Source organism: Pleurodeles waltl, chromosome 10 (genome assembly GCF_031143425.1).
Source record: "Pleurodeles waltl isolate 20211129_DDA chromosome 10, aPleWal1.hap1.20221129, whole genome shotgun sequence".
Lineage (NCBI taxonomy): Eukaryota > Metazoa > Chordata > Amphibia > Caudata > Salamandridae > Pleurodeles > Pleurodeles waltl.
In genome coordinates, this window is record NC_090449.1 from 341,132,692 (window position 1) to 341,149,399 (window position 16,708).

General features: G+C 46.1%; 1 protein-coding gene across 1 annotated transcript in view; it reads left to right on the forward strand.

Moving 5' to 3' along the window:
- The window catches only part of ANTKMT (adenine nucleotide translocase lysine methyltransferase), a 43,023-nt gene extending 26,698 nt beyond the window's left edge, over nt 1-16,325 (forward strand). The window contains exons 4-5 of the mRNA XM_069210556.1: nt 14,033-14,083; nt 14,220-16,325. Coding sequence (XP_069066657.1) covers nt 14,033-14,083; nt 14,220-14,408 — 240 coding nt within the window. The 3' untranslated portion in view covers nt 14,409-16,325. The remainder of the gene's footprint in view (nt 1-14,032; nt 14,084-14,219) is intronic.
- The last annotated feature ends 383 nt before the right edge of the window (nt 16,326-16,708 follow it).

Genomic DNA, 16,708 nt, shown 5'->3' on the forward strand with positions numbered 1-16,708 from the left:
GAGCTTTAGGCAACATCTCTATATCTCTCAGGGACACTATGGATACCTCTGTCTGCCCCCCAAAGCTAACTGGGACTATCTCCCCCCGAGCACTACACTAGCCAACCCAGGTGGATGTCCAGAGGTGGACTATGCTCTCTTGGAACACTGGGAGTCACCCTTAGAGTGTCCATGCTGGTAGCACTCTGAACATTTGGGTAAGAACTCCCCTAACTTTCTGTGGTTTCTTCCCAAATCTAGAAAAGGTGGTTACCACCCCCCCTTGGGAATTGTTTTGGGGGCCTTTTGAGAGTTCCTTATCTTTAAGTTTATCTCCCCCCTCTTTCTTCTGATGGGAACCCTGACCACCTTTGTGGGTGTCCCCCCCAGATGCCTTCTTGGACACTCTGGCGCTAACCCAGAGGTCCGCCTCCTCAGCAAGCTTCCTGGGATCAGTCAGCTTACTATCTACCAAGTGCTGGCGCAACTCTGTAAAAGAAATACTGAGCATATGCTCTCTCAGAATCAAGTCTTATAGCCCTTTGTAATCATCTTCTTTGCTGCCCCGCACCCATCCATCCAGTGCCTTATTGGAGAAATTAAAACAATCTACCCAAGTTTGTGTAGAAAGTTTGGTGCTGTCCCTAAATCTCTGACGGTATTTCTCGGGGGTCAGCCCAAACTTGGCCAGTAAAGTGGCTTTCATGGGTGCATAGATATTCCTATCAGGTGGAGCTAGAGTAAGAAGTGTGTCCCTCCCCACTGCTGGTACATAAAACCACTAAGGCCACCCCCCATTGCTCAGCACAGGTCCCAGGGGCCCTTAGTGCAACTTTGTAGGCAGCCAACCTGTTGTCAATATCATCTCCCACCACAAAATCTGGCACCACATTCTTGGGTATACAAACCTTTTTCTCCTCAACAGGTCCTGCATGTGTGCTGCCACCATCAGTGCTGGACTCGGACTGTCTCGCCTTGATCTCCAGCTCCTTGAGACTTAGTTCATGAGCCAACAAAATTTTCTTCTCAGCCAAGGCTCTCTCAGCTGCATCTTCAGCTCTCTCAGCTTTAATCTGCTTGGCTGCTCTTTCAGCCTCAGCTTGTTTGGCTTCTCTCTCTGCCCTCCTTTCCTCCTGTTGAGCATCAATTTTCAACCTTGCTATCTGCAATTGAAACTCTCTCTCCTCTCTCCTTTCCTCTGTGGTCAGGCCTTGGTTAGAGACACGACTCCCTGGTTTAGCACGGGGCACAATTGCAGTGGTAACATCATCCACTGATGGCAAAAAATCTTCTGAGGGGCTATCCTCTGGACCCTCCTCCTCAACATCCTCTTCTGAATGGGCTTCTGCCCAGGCCCTCAGCGCCATTTGGAATTCCTCCTTCCTGGAGGCTACACCCATATCCCTGCAGAACCCCTTCAGCTGTTTAACTGTGTAGGTCCCCAGCATAGCCAGACCAAAATCTTCGTCTTTTGCTTGAGACTCAGCCAGAGACATGTTAAATGAGGATTTTTAGTTAAAAAATTGTCAGGTGGAAAAAAGGAATTGCAGAAAAAGATAAAAAAATCAAGTTGACCTTTAACTGTGGGTAGGTAGTGAAATACTTAGCTACTGTATGTCACTGCACAAATACAAGTCCTATCCTCACCGCTGATCACCAATGTTAGAAATGGGGTCTTTGGTTGGCTGTCAGGTTACCCCTTGTCCAAGCAAGGACCCTCACTCTAGTCAGGGTAAGTCACACACAATCCAAATTATCCTGTGCCCACCCTCTGGTAGCTTGGCACTGAGCAGTCAGGCTTAACTTAGAAGACAACGTGTAAAGTATTTGTGCAATAAATCATACAATAACACCATATAGCACCACAAAATAGATCACACAGTGTTTAGAAAAATATATATTTATCTGGATAAATGCAGGTCAAAACGATTAAAGATGCAATAAGTAAATGTTGAGATATCACTGAAAAGTGATATAAAGTGTCTTAAGTCTTATAGAAGCAAACAAAGTCTCTTTCAAGCACAAAGTACCTGGTTCGCGTGAAAAATCTCTGCGAAGAACCGCAGAGGAGGAGATGCGTGGAGACAGAGGGGTGTGCGTCGGTTTCTCAGGCTGCACACAGCGATGCGTCGTTTAGTTTTCACACAGGGACGGCCGTGCGTTGATTTCCGGGCGCTCGGTCGTGGATCCTCTTCGGGTTGCGGGGTTTTCAGATGCCCTGGGGACGATGCATGGATTTCCTGTGCTAGCAGGATGAAGTCACAGGAGCTGCGTCGAATTTTCTACCGCACGGCAGACGCTGCATTTATTCCTCTCTGGAAGTCGGGTTGCGTCGTTCCGGTCGGCTGTGCGTCGTTCCGGTGGGTTGTGCGCCAAATTTCCTGTCGCTACGCTGGCGCTGGCGCTGTGTCGATCTTCTCATTGCAAAGCCGGGCTTCGTCTGTCACGCCGCTGCGCGTGGCACAAGCCGAACATTTGGCTCGGGCCGCAGCACGCGGTCATAAGACGCGCCGCGCCCCCAGCCTGCTCTGTACCTTACGAGGCCCCAAATTGGGCATGGGGCCTCGTTCTCTTTTTAGCGCACCGCATGTCTAGGCAGGTCTGACCCCCCCACTCACCTGTTCTTTTCTTTTCTTCTTTTTTCTGGTCATCTAGTTGTGCCTTCTTTTATGTTTTTCCCCCTTTCCCATAGTACCCTTCTCTTCCCAGCATTCCTTGTTCCCTACTCTCTGTGGTTCCTAGTCCATTCTATTCTTTGTGCTTTTCCCTATCTAAGATGGTGTCCTTTTACTTCCTGTTGGTCGTTTCCTGTTTGTTGGTATTTAAGGGCTGTGTTTCTTTCTCTCCTTGCGCTGCAACACTTTCTGTTTGGATGGTGTCTTCGCTCCTGCTTCCTTGTATTCCTGTGCTGGTTCTCGTCGGTTCCAGTGTATTTTCCAGTATTTTGTTCCTGCTGTCACCTATTCTTTTTGTTCCTGTTGCAGGATTCTATCTTTTTTGAGGTTTTTTTCCCCCTTTCAGGGTTTTTTTCCCTCTGGCACTACTTCTGAGGGACACAGCCTGCTCTTGGCGTACCCATTGCCTGCAGCACCGTGGCTACCAGAAAGAGTCGCCCCTACTTGGGCTAAGGCCGAACATTCCAGAACAGGATTCATGCCACTCGCTCTGCAGCCTCCAGGGTAAAGCAGCACGTAAGTCGTGACATCGTCGTTCCGGATCGGCGTCCGGTGAAATTTTCACCGCGGTGCAGGCTGTGCGTCATTTCTGGCAGGCTGTGCTTTGAATTTCGACTCACAAGGAGTCCTACTTGTAGAGATGAAGTCTTTTTGGTCCTGAGACTTCAGGGAACAGCAGGCAAGCTCTATCCTAGCCCTTGGAGAGCACTTCTTCACCACCACAACCAGAGAACAGCAAGGCAGCAAGGCAACAGCAAGGCAGCAGTCCTTCAAAGAAAGCAGGCAGGTGAGACATTTGGGCAGCCAGTCAGTTCTTGGCAGGATGCAGGTTCTGGTTCCAGTTTCTTCTCCGGGAAGTGTCTGAGTTGGTAGGGGCAGAGGCCCTGTTTATATACCCAAATTTGCCTTTGAAGTGGGGGAGACTTCAAAGAGTGGCTTAGAAGTGCACAAGGTCTCCTTTCAGCTCAATCCTGTCTGCCAGGGTCCCAGTAGGGGGTGTGGCAGTCCTTTGTGTGAGGGCAGGCTACTGTCCTTTGACATCCAAGTGTTCAGCCCTCCACCCTCCCAGCCCAGGAAGACCCATTCAAAATGCAGATGTATGCAAGTGAGGCTGAGTAAGTATCCTGTGTTTGGGGTGTGTCTGAGTGAATGCACAAGGAGCTGTCAACTAAACCCAGCCAGACGTGGATTGTAAGGCACAGAAAGATTTAAGTGCAGAGAAATTATGACTTTCTAAAAGTGTGATTTCTAAAATAGTAATATTAAATCCAACTTCATCAGTCAGCGGGATTTTATATCACCATTCTGGCCATACTAAATATGACCTTCTTACTCCTTTCAGATCAGCAGCTACCACTCAAACAGTGTATGAGGGCACCCCCAATGTTAGCCTATCAAGAGAGCATGCCTCACAGCAGTGTAAAAACAAACTTAGGAGTTTTACACTACCAGAACATGTAAACTACACAAGTACATGTCCTGCCTATTGCCTACACAGCACCCTACCCTACGGGTTACCTAGGGCATAACTTAGGGGTGTCTTATGTGTAGAAAAAGGGGAGTTTTAGGTTTGGCAAGTACTTTTAAATGCCAAGTCGAATTGGCAGTGAAACTACACACAGGCCTTGCAGTGGCAGGCCTGAGACAAGGTTAAGGGGCTACTTAAGTGGGTGGCACGATCATTGCTGCAGGCCCACTAGTAGCATTTAATCTACCAAGCCCTGGGCACATATAGTGCACTTTACTAGGGACTTATAAGTAAATTAAATAGTCCAATTAGGTATGATCCAATGTTACCATGTTTAAGGGGAGAGAGCATATGCACTTTAGCACTGGTTAGAAGTGGTAAAGTGCGCAGAGTCTTAAAACCAGCAAAAACAGTATCTAAAAAGTGGAGGGAGGCAGGCAAAAAGTTAGGGGTGACCACCCTAAGGCTGTCAGGTCTAACAACTACGCTTGCACTTTAGCGAGATCAGGTGTCAAACCTCCATCAGAAAAGAAATGGGCAAAGAATTTTAGCTTTGTCTTATTGAATTCACATTTCTCAACATTCAAAGTTAAACCTGCATCAACCAGTAAATGACACACTTGCTTCAGAACTTTATCGTGCTCCTTCTGTGTATCTCCGAAAATTAATGTGTCATCACTGTAGTTAAAAGCATCCATGACAAGCTGTATGATATGTCGAATGACATCTTGAAACATCTCTACAGCTGTTGACACTCCAAAACTTAGGCCCTCATTACAACTTTGGGGGGCAGCAACCGCCGCCTGCCAAGTTGTAACCGCCGTGCGGCCGCCAATGCGGCCACACTTCCACGGTGGCCATTATGACATCCCCGCTGGGCCGGCGGGCGGAAACCGAGTTTCCGCCCGCCGGCCCAGCGGGGATGTCGGCCGCAACATGGGAGCCTGCTCCAAAAGGAGCCGGCTGTGTTGCGGCCGTGCAACGGGTGCAGTTGCACCCGTCGCGCTTTTCACTGTCTGCTGTGCAGGCAGTGAAAAGCTTTATGGGGCTGTGCCAGGGGGCCCGCAACTCCCCTTTCCGCCAGCCTTTCCATGGCGGTTCCTACCGCCATGAAAAGGCTGGCGGGAAGGGGACTCGTAATCCCCTGGGCAGCGCTGCAAGCAGCGCTGTCCTGGAGGATTAAATCTGCCGGGACCAACGTGGCGGAAAACCGCCGGTCCCGGCGGTGCGACCGCTGCGGTCGTAATATGCGAGTTTATACCGCCAGCCTGTTGGCGGTGCAACCTCCAAAACAGCCCTGGCGGTCTTTTACCGCCAGGGCTGTAATGAGGGCCTTAGTCTTTTATATCAGAATAGACCAATATGTGTAGAAAAGGTTGTAAGGTACCTGCAATTCTCCCTGAGTTCCAGCTTATTATATCCTTTATTTAAATCAAGATGAGAGAAGGCTTTTTGTACCACTCAGTTGTGTTATCTAGTCAGCAATGTGAGGACATGGATGCCATTCTCTTTCAATTGCCTTTTTCGCTTGACGCATATCCACACACATGCGTGCAGCTACTTCAGTGTCCTTTTTAGGTACTATCATTATGGGAGAAACCCATGGCGTTGGAGCAGTTGAGCACCCAATTATATCATTTTTTAAGTAATGATTCAAGTTCCTTTTCAACAGCCTCTTGTAAATGAAATTCAATACTTCGGTGTCTTTGTGTAACAGGACGTACATCCTCATTAGTATGCAATTGTACCTTCATAATCTTAACTTTTAACATGAAACAAAGAGGGGAACCAAGTTACTATTTGGTGATAAGCATTCATATTGTAGTTCACTGAGATCAGTCCCATATCAGCAGCTGTGCTAAAACTGAGTAGACAGAGACTTGATGCTGTACCTTGAAGCACTTGAATGGGCACTTGCAATTTTGGCTTCTTGTGCTTAATCATTGCTATGAATGATCCTTGACTTTTCAATGGTGTCGAAGAGCCCTGTGTGTATACTGTAGTTTTCAATGGTGTCAGTTGTAGAACTGGAAATATTTCATTATATTTCTCTTCCGGCATAATGTTTATCGAACCACCACTGTTGACAATGAGAGGTATTGAACAGCTCTTTATTTTCTGTATAATTTTCAGACAATGTTTGAATAACTTTGATGCTATTTCATGTCAATTTTTCTTTGACTGATAATTCTCATTGACATGCAGCGACTCCCACATGCTCACATTTTTCTCTGTAAACCATCAACATTGCACAATTATCTTTTACTTGATAATGATACTGACAACATTTTTGATGATTTAGATGATGATAAACTTTGTTTGGTTTTGATTTGTCTCAACTGGTGTTGTCGATTGGCCTTGTGGGCATGCGCTGAACATCGCTTCTGGAAGGTTCCGGCTGCCTTTTTGTCTTCTCGCTGTGAAGCTCTTACTTTTTTCCTTCACTTTGCAAACCATTACAAAATGGTTCTCCTCCCCACAGCCTTTGCAAATCAGTCCAATGGCAAGACATTTACCTTGGTGTGGAAATAACAATCCAGACCTAAAACACAACATCTTTTTTTGTGGACACATCAGCTTGTGTCCTTCATCTTTGTGTTTCTGCTTGCTTTCCATGTTCATGACTGACTCACTTTGGGCATCTCCAGCCTCCATGTCAATAGCTTGTTGATTGGCACACTCTTCATCTCTAGCAGCCATGAGAACTCGTTCCAGACTAAGAGTTTCTCTAAGCATTGGTTGTCTGAATTAATTTGACAGGCATCTGTCAATAACGTATTGCTTCCTCATCATTGAATTAATTAAACCTTTAGTGTTTCATGAATGTATCCAGTTTTCAACAAATTTGTCCATGGTTTCACCAACTCTTTTGTTCTTGACTGAAAATGTAATGACTGAAAATGTGCCTTTTGTAATTTACATTTGGTATTGGATTGAACTTGAGATTCAAGGCCTCTTTAATTTGACATTATATAACTTCATCAGCTCACTGCATGTTCTGTGCAACTTCATTTATACTTTCAACAGCAAGATTCTTGGGGTATTTGATAATATTCTTGTTATCTGTTTCTTCTAGTGCATCAATGAAGTCATCAAATGTCTCTATACAAGCAGTCTCTCTATCACCAATATTTTGCTTTTTGGTAGTATCAAATGGTGGTGGTTTCTGGAAGAGGGATACATTATAACTGTTTATGGAATTGTCTGACAATGAAAATTGAGTTATTTCCCACTCCACTTGGCGATCTTGGTGAACTTTTTCGTGCACATCATCTCTGGCGATCTTGGTGAACTTTTTCATGCACATCATATCTGGGCCCTTGCGATGTGCTGGCCTCTGGGTCATGTTTGATAGCTGCGGGAAAGGTGGCCTCTTTCTTGGTCTCCATTGGAAGAAGAGTCTTTGATTCTTTTTGTCCCCTCTTCAGGTATGGTATAAACACATTCTCTTCCAGGGGATCCTCATCAATAGTCATAAACACTGAATATTCTCGCCCCCGTGAGGGGATCCCGGAGCATATACAAAACACACACATGTATAAGTATGAAATATATATGAAAAATATAGCATTTTTTAGTAGACAATTTTCATACCAGATTCATGTATACATGTGTATAACAGCAATGCAGACTATAATGATAAACAGGCTAAAATGCTTTATTTCTATGGATTTTTTTTTTTAAAACACTCTCCTTTATAATTACAAGAAAAAACTTTCTAAAGCCCCATAGCCGGGCACAGAAAAAGAAGTACCAGTAACACATGTGAAAAAATAGAAAAAACTACATTGAAAACAATAGAGCATTATTAGCCAATAGGCTGCATGCAGGTTAATACAGCAGAACCACAAAATTTGGCACCGTGCCTTTAAGACACTGAGCACCTCCAGTATCCCACCATGCCTCAGGGGTGAAGGAGAGGTGACAGTTGGTTCACAGTTAGGTTAGTTCTTTTTTCCGGCTTCTTGTGAGAGGATCCTGGAGCATTGAGCTCTCAAATTCTTTTGGAGTTTTTCACAGAAAAATATTCAAAAACATTGTTTTTTCTACCTTCACTCGACGTTTTTCACCTTTTTCTGAGTGAGGGGATTGTTTCCTGACTGGAAAATGCCTTCTCTTTTTGTGAAGTGCCCTTCCTGTGGGAGGAAGAAGGCCCAGTCTGATCCACACTCTCTCTGTATTGTGTGTTTGCCTCAGAGCCACTGCCCTGACACATGCAGGCACTGTAAAAACATGTCCAAAAGGACTCTGAAGGACAGAGAGAAAATCAGACTTCATAGTCTTCATGAGAGGCAGAAAACATCGTCCTCTTCGCTTCCCAGGCAGTCAACAAGCCATTCTCAGGAGAGACAGGCTAGATCGACGTCAGCTGGTAAGAAGGTGCCTGTCTGTTCCCCGTCGACTTCATCGCTGCCACCGTCGCATCATCGCATATCGCCGTCAACGGCGACCCGACCGACGTCGAAGGATACGACGTCGAAGGCGCACAGCCATCATCGGGACAGATCTCCGTCGACGGCAACCCACCGATCGACGTCGAGCCAGCACCGCCTTGCTCGTACGCCGTCGAAGGCATCACACCCCTCGACGGCACGGAAGACGATGTCGAGATCGCCTCAACAGGGAGAGAGGAGGCTTCCGTCGTCAGCGGCCCATAACTCGACGGCGAAGCATACGACGTCGAGCCGCGCACCTTCAAGAGACCACCAGTCGCCATCGAGGCGCTCAACGCCGAGACCTGAGCAGTCCATGGTACTTCCTTCGACGTCGGTACACCTTTCGATGTCGAGACAGGTACTGCCTATCTCTCAAGGGGAAGAGCGTCAGCAACCACCGGCTGACAAGAATGTCACTCCAACAAGTCCAGTGGTCTCCATAAGGAGTGGATCGTCTAGACGGTCAAGGGCCCCATCCATCAGGGCACATCTCGCCCATAAACCTATCGCCAAGGTGATTGGAGAGTCTTAACAAGGTGCCTGCTTCTCCAGACTCTCAATACTCGTGGATGTATTCACCATCAGCGTCGCTTCCGGGGACACCATCGCCAACGACGCATACAGAACGGGCTCGTTGTACGTCCCGCCAGTCTGCCACTAGGCCTCGGCGTACTACAACACGATCTAGGAGCAGGTCACGCTCCCAGAGGAGGTCTAGGTCAAGGTCGCGCCATCACTGAAGGTCTCCTTCTTGGTCCACATCGTCGAGGTCTTCCATAAGAGGTTACTCCCCGACTCTGACGGATTCTCCACCAGCTAGAGTTTCCCCGGTGGATGACATAACAACTTTCAATGAGGTGCTGCTCAGGGGAGCACAAAAGCTTAATATTGATGTCCCGGAACCTTCAACCTCCTCGTCAGTAATTTTTGAAACCCTGCAACACAGGACGGTGTCAAAGAAGTGCCTGGTCTTCTCCAGCCAACCATGGAGACTTTTTAATGCCAGCAAACCTTCGTTCAGCTCCCTCTAGGATTTTGAAAAAATACAAGGCCCCTGATCAAGATCCTTTGTTTCTCAGGGCTGATCCACCACCAGACTCAGTCATATTAGCCGCAGCCTGCAAGACGCATTCAGTGGCATCATCCTCTACGGTTCCACCGGACAAGGAGAGTAGAAATCTGGACTCTCTGGGGAGGAAGATGTGTGGCACGGCGGCATCGATGATGAAGGTCTCCAGCGCCTCAGCACTCCTAGGCAGATATGATCGATCCCTCTGGTACTCGCTGACCAGATTTGCGGAAAAGCTGCCTAGAGAAGACAGGCAGGACTTTCAGGAGATCCTTCAGAAGGGAAGTCTGGTGTCCAATCAAATCATCAGTGCAGACTTGGCGGCACATGGATACGTGCATGGGGTTTGCGCGAGAAGATCTTCCTGGCTGAGGCTCACAGGATTAAAGCAGGAAGCGCAACAGCGTATCATGAATCTTCCGTTTAATGGAAACTCGTTATTTGGAACCCACACGGATGACGAGATGGCACGTATGAAGGCGGAGGTCGGCACAATGAAGGCAGTGGGCCTCGAAAGAAGGAAAGACTTCAGAAGGAGGTACAGGCATTACAACAGGCGCCCGTTCCAACAGAGGGTTCAAACCCCTCATTTGTCTCAAAGACCTCAACAAAAGCAAGGGCGTCCTCTCTTCCAGTCTCGCAAGGCCACAATAGACCGAGGATCAAGCAGACCTCAGCAGTCTGCCCCTGCAAAACAATGAGGGTTTGCTTCCCTTAATACCGTACACCACTCCGGTTGGGGGAAGTATTACAGCGTTTGCTCACCAGTGGCATGGCATAACAAAAGACAAATGGGTGCTGAACATTGTAGAGAGTGGATACTCTCTTCTTTTCCGACAACCTCCGCCTCATTTGCCACCAACCAAGATGAGACCTGCTCACATGAACTTACTACGCAAAGAGGTTCCCGCCCTGTTACAGAAAAGAGTGATAGAAAAGGTGCCAGCCGACCAAAGAGGAAAGGGGGTTTACTCCCGCTATTTTCTAGTAGCAAAAAAGGGTCGGGAAGGAGTCTTCAAACCCATCCGAGACTTGAAGCAGCTGAACAAATACATAAGGAAGCAAAAATTCAGAATGCTGGCTCTTCATCAGATTTTCCCTCAACTGCAGCGAGGAGACTGGATGTGCTCCATAGATCTACAGGATGCATATTTTCATATCCCGATCATTCCCAAACATCAGAAATTCCTACGATTTGTGATAGCCTCCCAACACTATCAGTTCAAGGTGCTTCCTTTCGGCCTAAAATATGCCCCGTGCGCGTTCTCCATGTGTGTAGCAACGGTAGCGGCACATTTAAGGAAGCAGAAAATCTTCATTTATCCATACCTAGACGACTGGCTACTGAAAGCATCCTCTCCGGAACAGGCGAAAAAGCATCTAGACATTGTGCTCAGTGTTTTCTGATCTCTAGGTCTGCAAGTCAACTTCCAAAAGTCCAACCTCACCCCAACACAAACCCTCCACTACCTGGGAGCGATACTGAATACAGAGCTCGAAAGAGTGTATCCTTCGGAGGAACGACTGTTATCAATAAGGGCGAAGTGTAGCGATCTTCTGGGTTCCCCCGCGCCTACAGCCCGTCAGGTGACATCTCTGTTGGGCTCCATGGCCTCTTGCATTTTCATTGTCCTGAACGCCAGATTGCATATGAGACCTCTTCAAGAGGCTCTAGAGGAAAACTGGAATCAACACACAGGCCACTGGGTGGGCAGAATGCTTCTTCCGGTAGGAGCGCGACAATCATTACAATGGCGGATGCGCAGACATCACCTATCAGTAGGAGTTCCTTTTCACCATCCAATCCCTTCCGACACTCTGGTAACGGATGCATCGCTTCAGGGCTGGGGAGCTCATCTGGGTTCTCTCAAGCTCAGGGCTTGTGGTCCAGCAAAGAGAAGTCGTACCATATCAACCTGCTGGAGCTCAGAGCGGTTCATCTGGCTCTCAAATCATTTGCTCCATCGATTCAGGGAAAGTCTCTCCTGGTGCAGACGGACAATACGACGACAATGTATTTCTGAACAAGCAAGGAGGGACGAGATCCCGGCCCCTGTCTCGGGAGTCTCAAGCCATTTGGCATTGGCTCATAGTGAGGGGAATATCTCTTACAGCTATTCACCTCCCAGGGCAGCAAAACGTGGAGGCGGACTTCCTAAGCAGAACCCTCGAGGACGCCCACGACTGGGTTCTTCACGACGAGGTCGTCGAAGACATCTTCGTTCAATGGGGTCAGCCTCAGTTAGATCTGTTTGCAGACGAGGTAAACAAAAAATGCCCAGACTTCGCATCCAGGTTCTACCGTCCGGGGTCTCGAGGGAATGCCCTGTTGATCGACTGGTCAGGGATATTTCTCTACGCTTTTCCACCGATTCCCCTGATACCAGCGGTGATAAACAAACTCCACAGATCCAACACCAGAATGATTCTCATAGCCCCGCAATGGCCTCGTCAGTTCTGGTACACGGATCTCCTCAACCTGTGAGAACAACCACACAAGAGGCTGCCATGCAGACCGGATCTCCTTCGCAGGCTGGGAGGCAAGATTCTTCACTCCAACCTTCCCTCTCTGAGCTTGACGGCATGGCTCCTGAATTCCTGCAGTCTGGGCATCTAGGGCTCTCGCAGGAATGCATGAACATCTTAAAGGAGTCCAGAAGGCCTACCATGCGGCGCTGTTGCACGTTCAAGTGGAAGAGATTCTACATATGGTGTCGTCAGCAGGGTCAGACTCCTATTCTGGCTCAGGAGGAGGTCATATTGTCTTACCTGCTCCATCTGGCGAAATCAGGTCTGCAAGTGTCATCTATTAAGGTACATTTGTCTGCCATTACAGCTTATCGTAAGTCACCTTCTCAGGAATCCTTCTTTACAATGCCAGTAGTCAAGGATTTCTTAGAAGTTTTAAAGAAGGTTTTTCCACCCATTCGAAAACCCTTGCCTCCATGGGAACTGAACATAGTATTATCTAGACTTATGGGCCCTCCTTTCGAGCCTATCCACAAAACTTCTTTGCAACACCTTACATGGAAGACAGCCTTTCTCGTAGCCATTACTTCGGCGAGGAGTGTCAGTGAGATTCAGGCTTTGTCCTCAAAGGCGTACACGGTTTTCCATGAAAATAGAGTTGTTCTAAGAACTCATCCATCATTCTTATTCATTCTTCATTGATGAGGATACCCCTGGAAGAGAACTAGGATTTACAGGTAAGTAACTTATCCATCCTGGGTACTTCTCCCTATGCCGCTTCCCAGTGCTGCAGTATGATGGCTATGTTTAATCAATTCTGGAAGGCAGATAACCTTTTCTTGTATCTGAGTTGTTGTGTTTTCAGGTGTCCTTTTGTGCCTATTGACACTTGGCTGATCTCTGCCTTGTAGCACTTCTGATCTTAGCATTATCTTGCAGTTTGCTGTTGCTGCACTTTCAAAACCTGGTTGTATCTGCCTTCAGCTTTATCACTCCGTATGATGTATAGCTTTATGCTGTGTAATAACGCAGTACCCCTCTTTACGGCCTAGCTAGAAGGTCCTTTGCCACTGATGTGTAGACTTCTTATTGAAACTTTCTTTATCTTCAAACGCTTCACACCAGCTGGAGTGCGCTTTGACTCCACATGGGCCAATTGTCGACTGCACTTCGACGAAGGCACACATTACACGCACAAACAGTTTGCTTGGACCACTGCAAACTCTCTGGGAGAGCACTGTTGATCTTCGGGCTAGTTATCCAGTATCTCATCACCACTGTAGTGAATTTTTCAGCCGGGATGCCCACCAGTGACTATGCCACACATAGAGATTGGTATTATACGTCTTTATTCATCTGCGTATGGCCGCAAACTCAACATTATAAACCTGCATTCACTTCACTCCATTCTAACACTTACGTCAAAGCTCTACAGAGTCTTTCAGTAGCCAAAAGGGTTTCCTTTATTTATAACTCTTACTGTACTACAATGACAATGGTCAGTAAGTCTTTTCTGATCATCATCAATTTCTTCTTTAATTATGAACACCTATCCAACCTCACGTTTGTCAATCAAGTCTACAGTGTGTCTTGGGAACTTCTACAGAACTGAGCGTTGTCTGGTTCCTAGCATTGAGGGGGCTGCAGAATGTTGGCTTGAAAGTGTCAGGAGAGCATTGCCTGTGCAACCTTTTTTGTGTGTTCTTGCTTTAAAAACGGTTAAATATGATTTCATTATTTTCACATTTGAATTGTAAAATCTATTGGATAGGGCAGAGGGTCTTGATTTAGTACTACAATTCCAGGTAGAAGCTTTGCATTCCAAAAACAATCTAATGCCAGGGATGTGAAGAATCTTTAACTTATTGTTCCATTTCCTTCCACGGATGCACAAGACCTTTTGCCCACTGGTGACAATTTATTTGTTTCTTTACAGGTCAGACTGCACGACTGTAACAACATCTCAGTGTTCCTGGCTCCCAGTGTGGTATGTTAGACTTCCTTTCCTTTCCACCAGAGATAACATGGAAAAACTGTGATTTGCTGCCCAGAATTATATTAGCTGTATCTTGGAGATTTTCAAATAATTCATAAACAAATCTATGTTACTTTCTGTCCCACAGCTGGGGTTATTGGAGTCCAAACTGCTGGCGGAGCTCCCAGACGGTGCACGGGTGGTCACTGGGCGCTTCCCTCTCCCAACCTGGGTTCCAAGCAGCATCCTGGGAGATGGTGTAGACAGAGCCTGGGCCTACGATATCCAAACGGTACGGCAAGCTGGGTTGGGCCAACCTGCAGAGACAGCGGTCTGACACCTAGAACCTTTCCCAAAGAACGAACAAGCCCAGGATTCTGAAAGAAGTTATATAAAGGAGTTGTGTTCAATGAATTTAGGTCTTTCTCATCCAGTGCCTGAGCCAGGCTTCATCTGACTTTTATTTTCATTTCTGATACTGTATTCTTTATTGCAGAGTTCTCTCCATTTGTATGGAGCAAACAACAAGGTGATGTAAGGAATGATTGATTTAATCGTAGTCAGTGGCTACTGCTCAGGTTGTATTTCAAGCCATTGTATTTTTTTTGCACACTGTGCCACTTTAGATAGAAACGTGCCATATGCTCATCATTCTTGGTCCTGCTCCAATAAGAACAATATACCCTAGACTGCCAGGTCAGGTCCATCATGGGGACAACTCAATTAACCATTTTCAACCAATGTAGGTCTTTTCAGTGAGAAATAGCTTGATTTACCTGACACAGTGAACACAGGAGCCACGTCTCATTGATGGCATCCACTGCAATAAATAAGGCGATGGAGGGAATGTTTCAATTAGTCTCAGCCACTGGTGATCTCTTGGGACCACGTTCCAGGCCATTATCTTTTTGAATGTGCCTCAGTGCCAGTAGTTAGGCCAACCTGAAGTGTTTGTCTCAGTACTGTACATGCCTGTCTGTAGTCCTCTACAATAAGGGAGACTCACCTCACTTTCGTTCGCTTCATAACTGTGTTTTTTACTTTGCACTTAACAATTGTAGATGACAAGCATCTGTTACATTTTTAGGATGATGATATTGCAGTAGCCCAGTCTTGGCAAACATCCTCGCTGGTTATGTTTTTAAGATGGAGATATTGCAGTAGGCCAAACTGGGCCTTAATGGCTTCATTGATTGTAAAAGGAGCCAATTCCCAAGATCTAGATAGTTAATATGCTTGCATCGCATGCCCTCTTGAAATGAACACTGACAAGACAAACAAGACGTTTCAGCGGCTTCAGTGTGGTCCTGTGGTGTCTGTCTGGAATCTGACAGCTACAATATAAGTAACTTCAACTTTTGCTGTTATGAGCCTTATAGTTTTCTGGTACGTCAGGAATGCACCATCAAAAAACGTGACAATCGATCTACCCATCAGTTCAATGGCAGATCAATCCCAATGTGCCCTTAGCAGTTAACGTCACATTTTGACCTACTTTGCAATGTAGTTACTTACCTCTAACAGGGATTCTCTATTACAAGGCTCACTCTGACACACAGAAAAAGGTGGAACATACACATATATGTGTGGACCTGTCAGGACATATTTTCCAATACACGTTTTCAAATTGAAAACCACTTTAGTAAGAACATATAGATATGGGGGGCAAAATGTGCTGTCTTTAAAAAATATAATCCAATAAACCAGATTAGGATGGTATTGAAAGAAGAGGAAAGCAGAAAGTGATATCCCTACGTTTAAACTGTACAACAGTGAAAAACGTACCCTGCCACTTTACAAACTCAAGAAGATGCCATATCCCTAGCATACCCCAAGTGTAGACAGTTGGGTAGTTTGTTTTTTTCAAGTATGTCCGAAATGAAAAAGTACGGATACCATGTCCCAGTACTAATACTAATGTTAATCCTACTTGGGTAGCAGTGACGTCAGAGGTCTCAGTTGCTCTCATTTATTCATAAACTGGATAGCCAGACGTACCGAACTGAATTGTCTTTGCAAGGCAGCAGTTGACTTTCTTTGGTTTGTTTTTAAACCATTCACAAATAGTTAATCGCCCTGTATTGGAATCAGAAGGCAAGCTTTGAGCCGAATCCTTCATTGTTTTCAATATACCTTTAGAGATGATTTTACGTGATGGTCCGAAATTGTCAGCAAGCAAAAATTTCCAATGGAAATCCACTATTTCCAAAAATGTATTAGGCACCCATTAATTAGTAAATATAATTCCTTTACCAAAAAAAACAAAATCGGGAAATGCAGCCATGGACTAAGGCATTACATTGAACTGAATGTGTCAAGGTATAAAAGCCTCTGCAGCAGGTGGAGTATACTCGGGTGTGAATCTATGACAGATCTGGTACAGAGACACAAGTCAACACTTTCTTTCATTACATCTGGGCATCTGACCTTCTGAAACCCTGAACGCATCTGTTGCAGCATCAGCAGAAAGAAGCACTTGTTAGGACTGTCAGTTAATATACCATAGGCAAAACGGCACCACATTTATGCCAATAATGTAGATTTTCCTAGTAATTTATGAAGGAAAGTCTTAATTTTATTAAAGACACGGAGGCGAGTATTATGCAGTTGTCTTTTCTTTATTTTCAATAGCAGCTC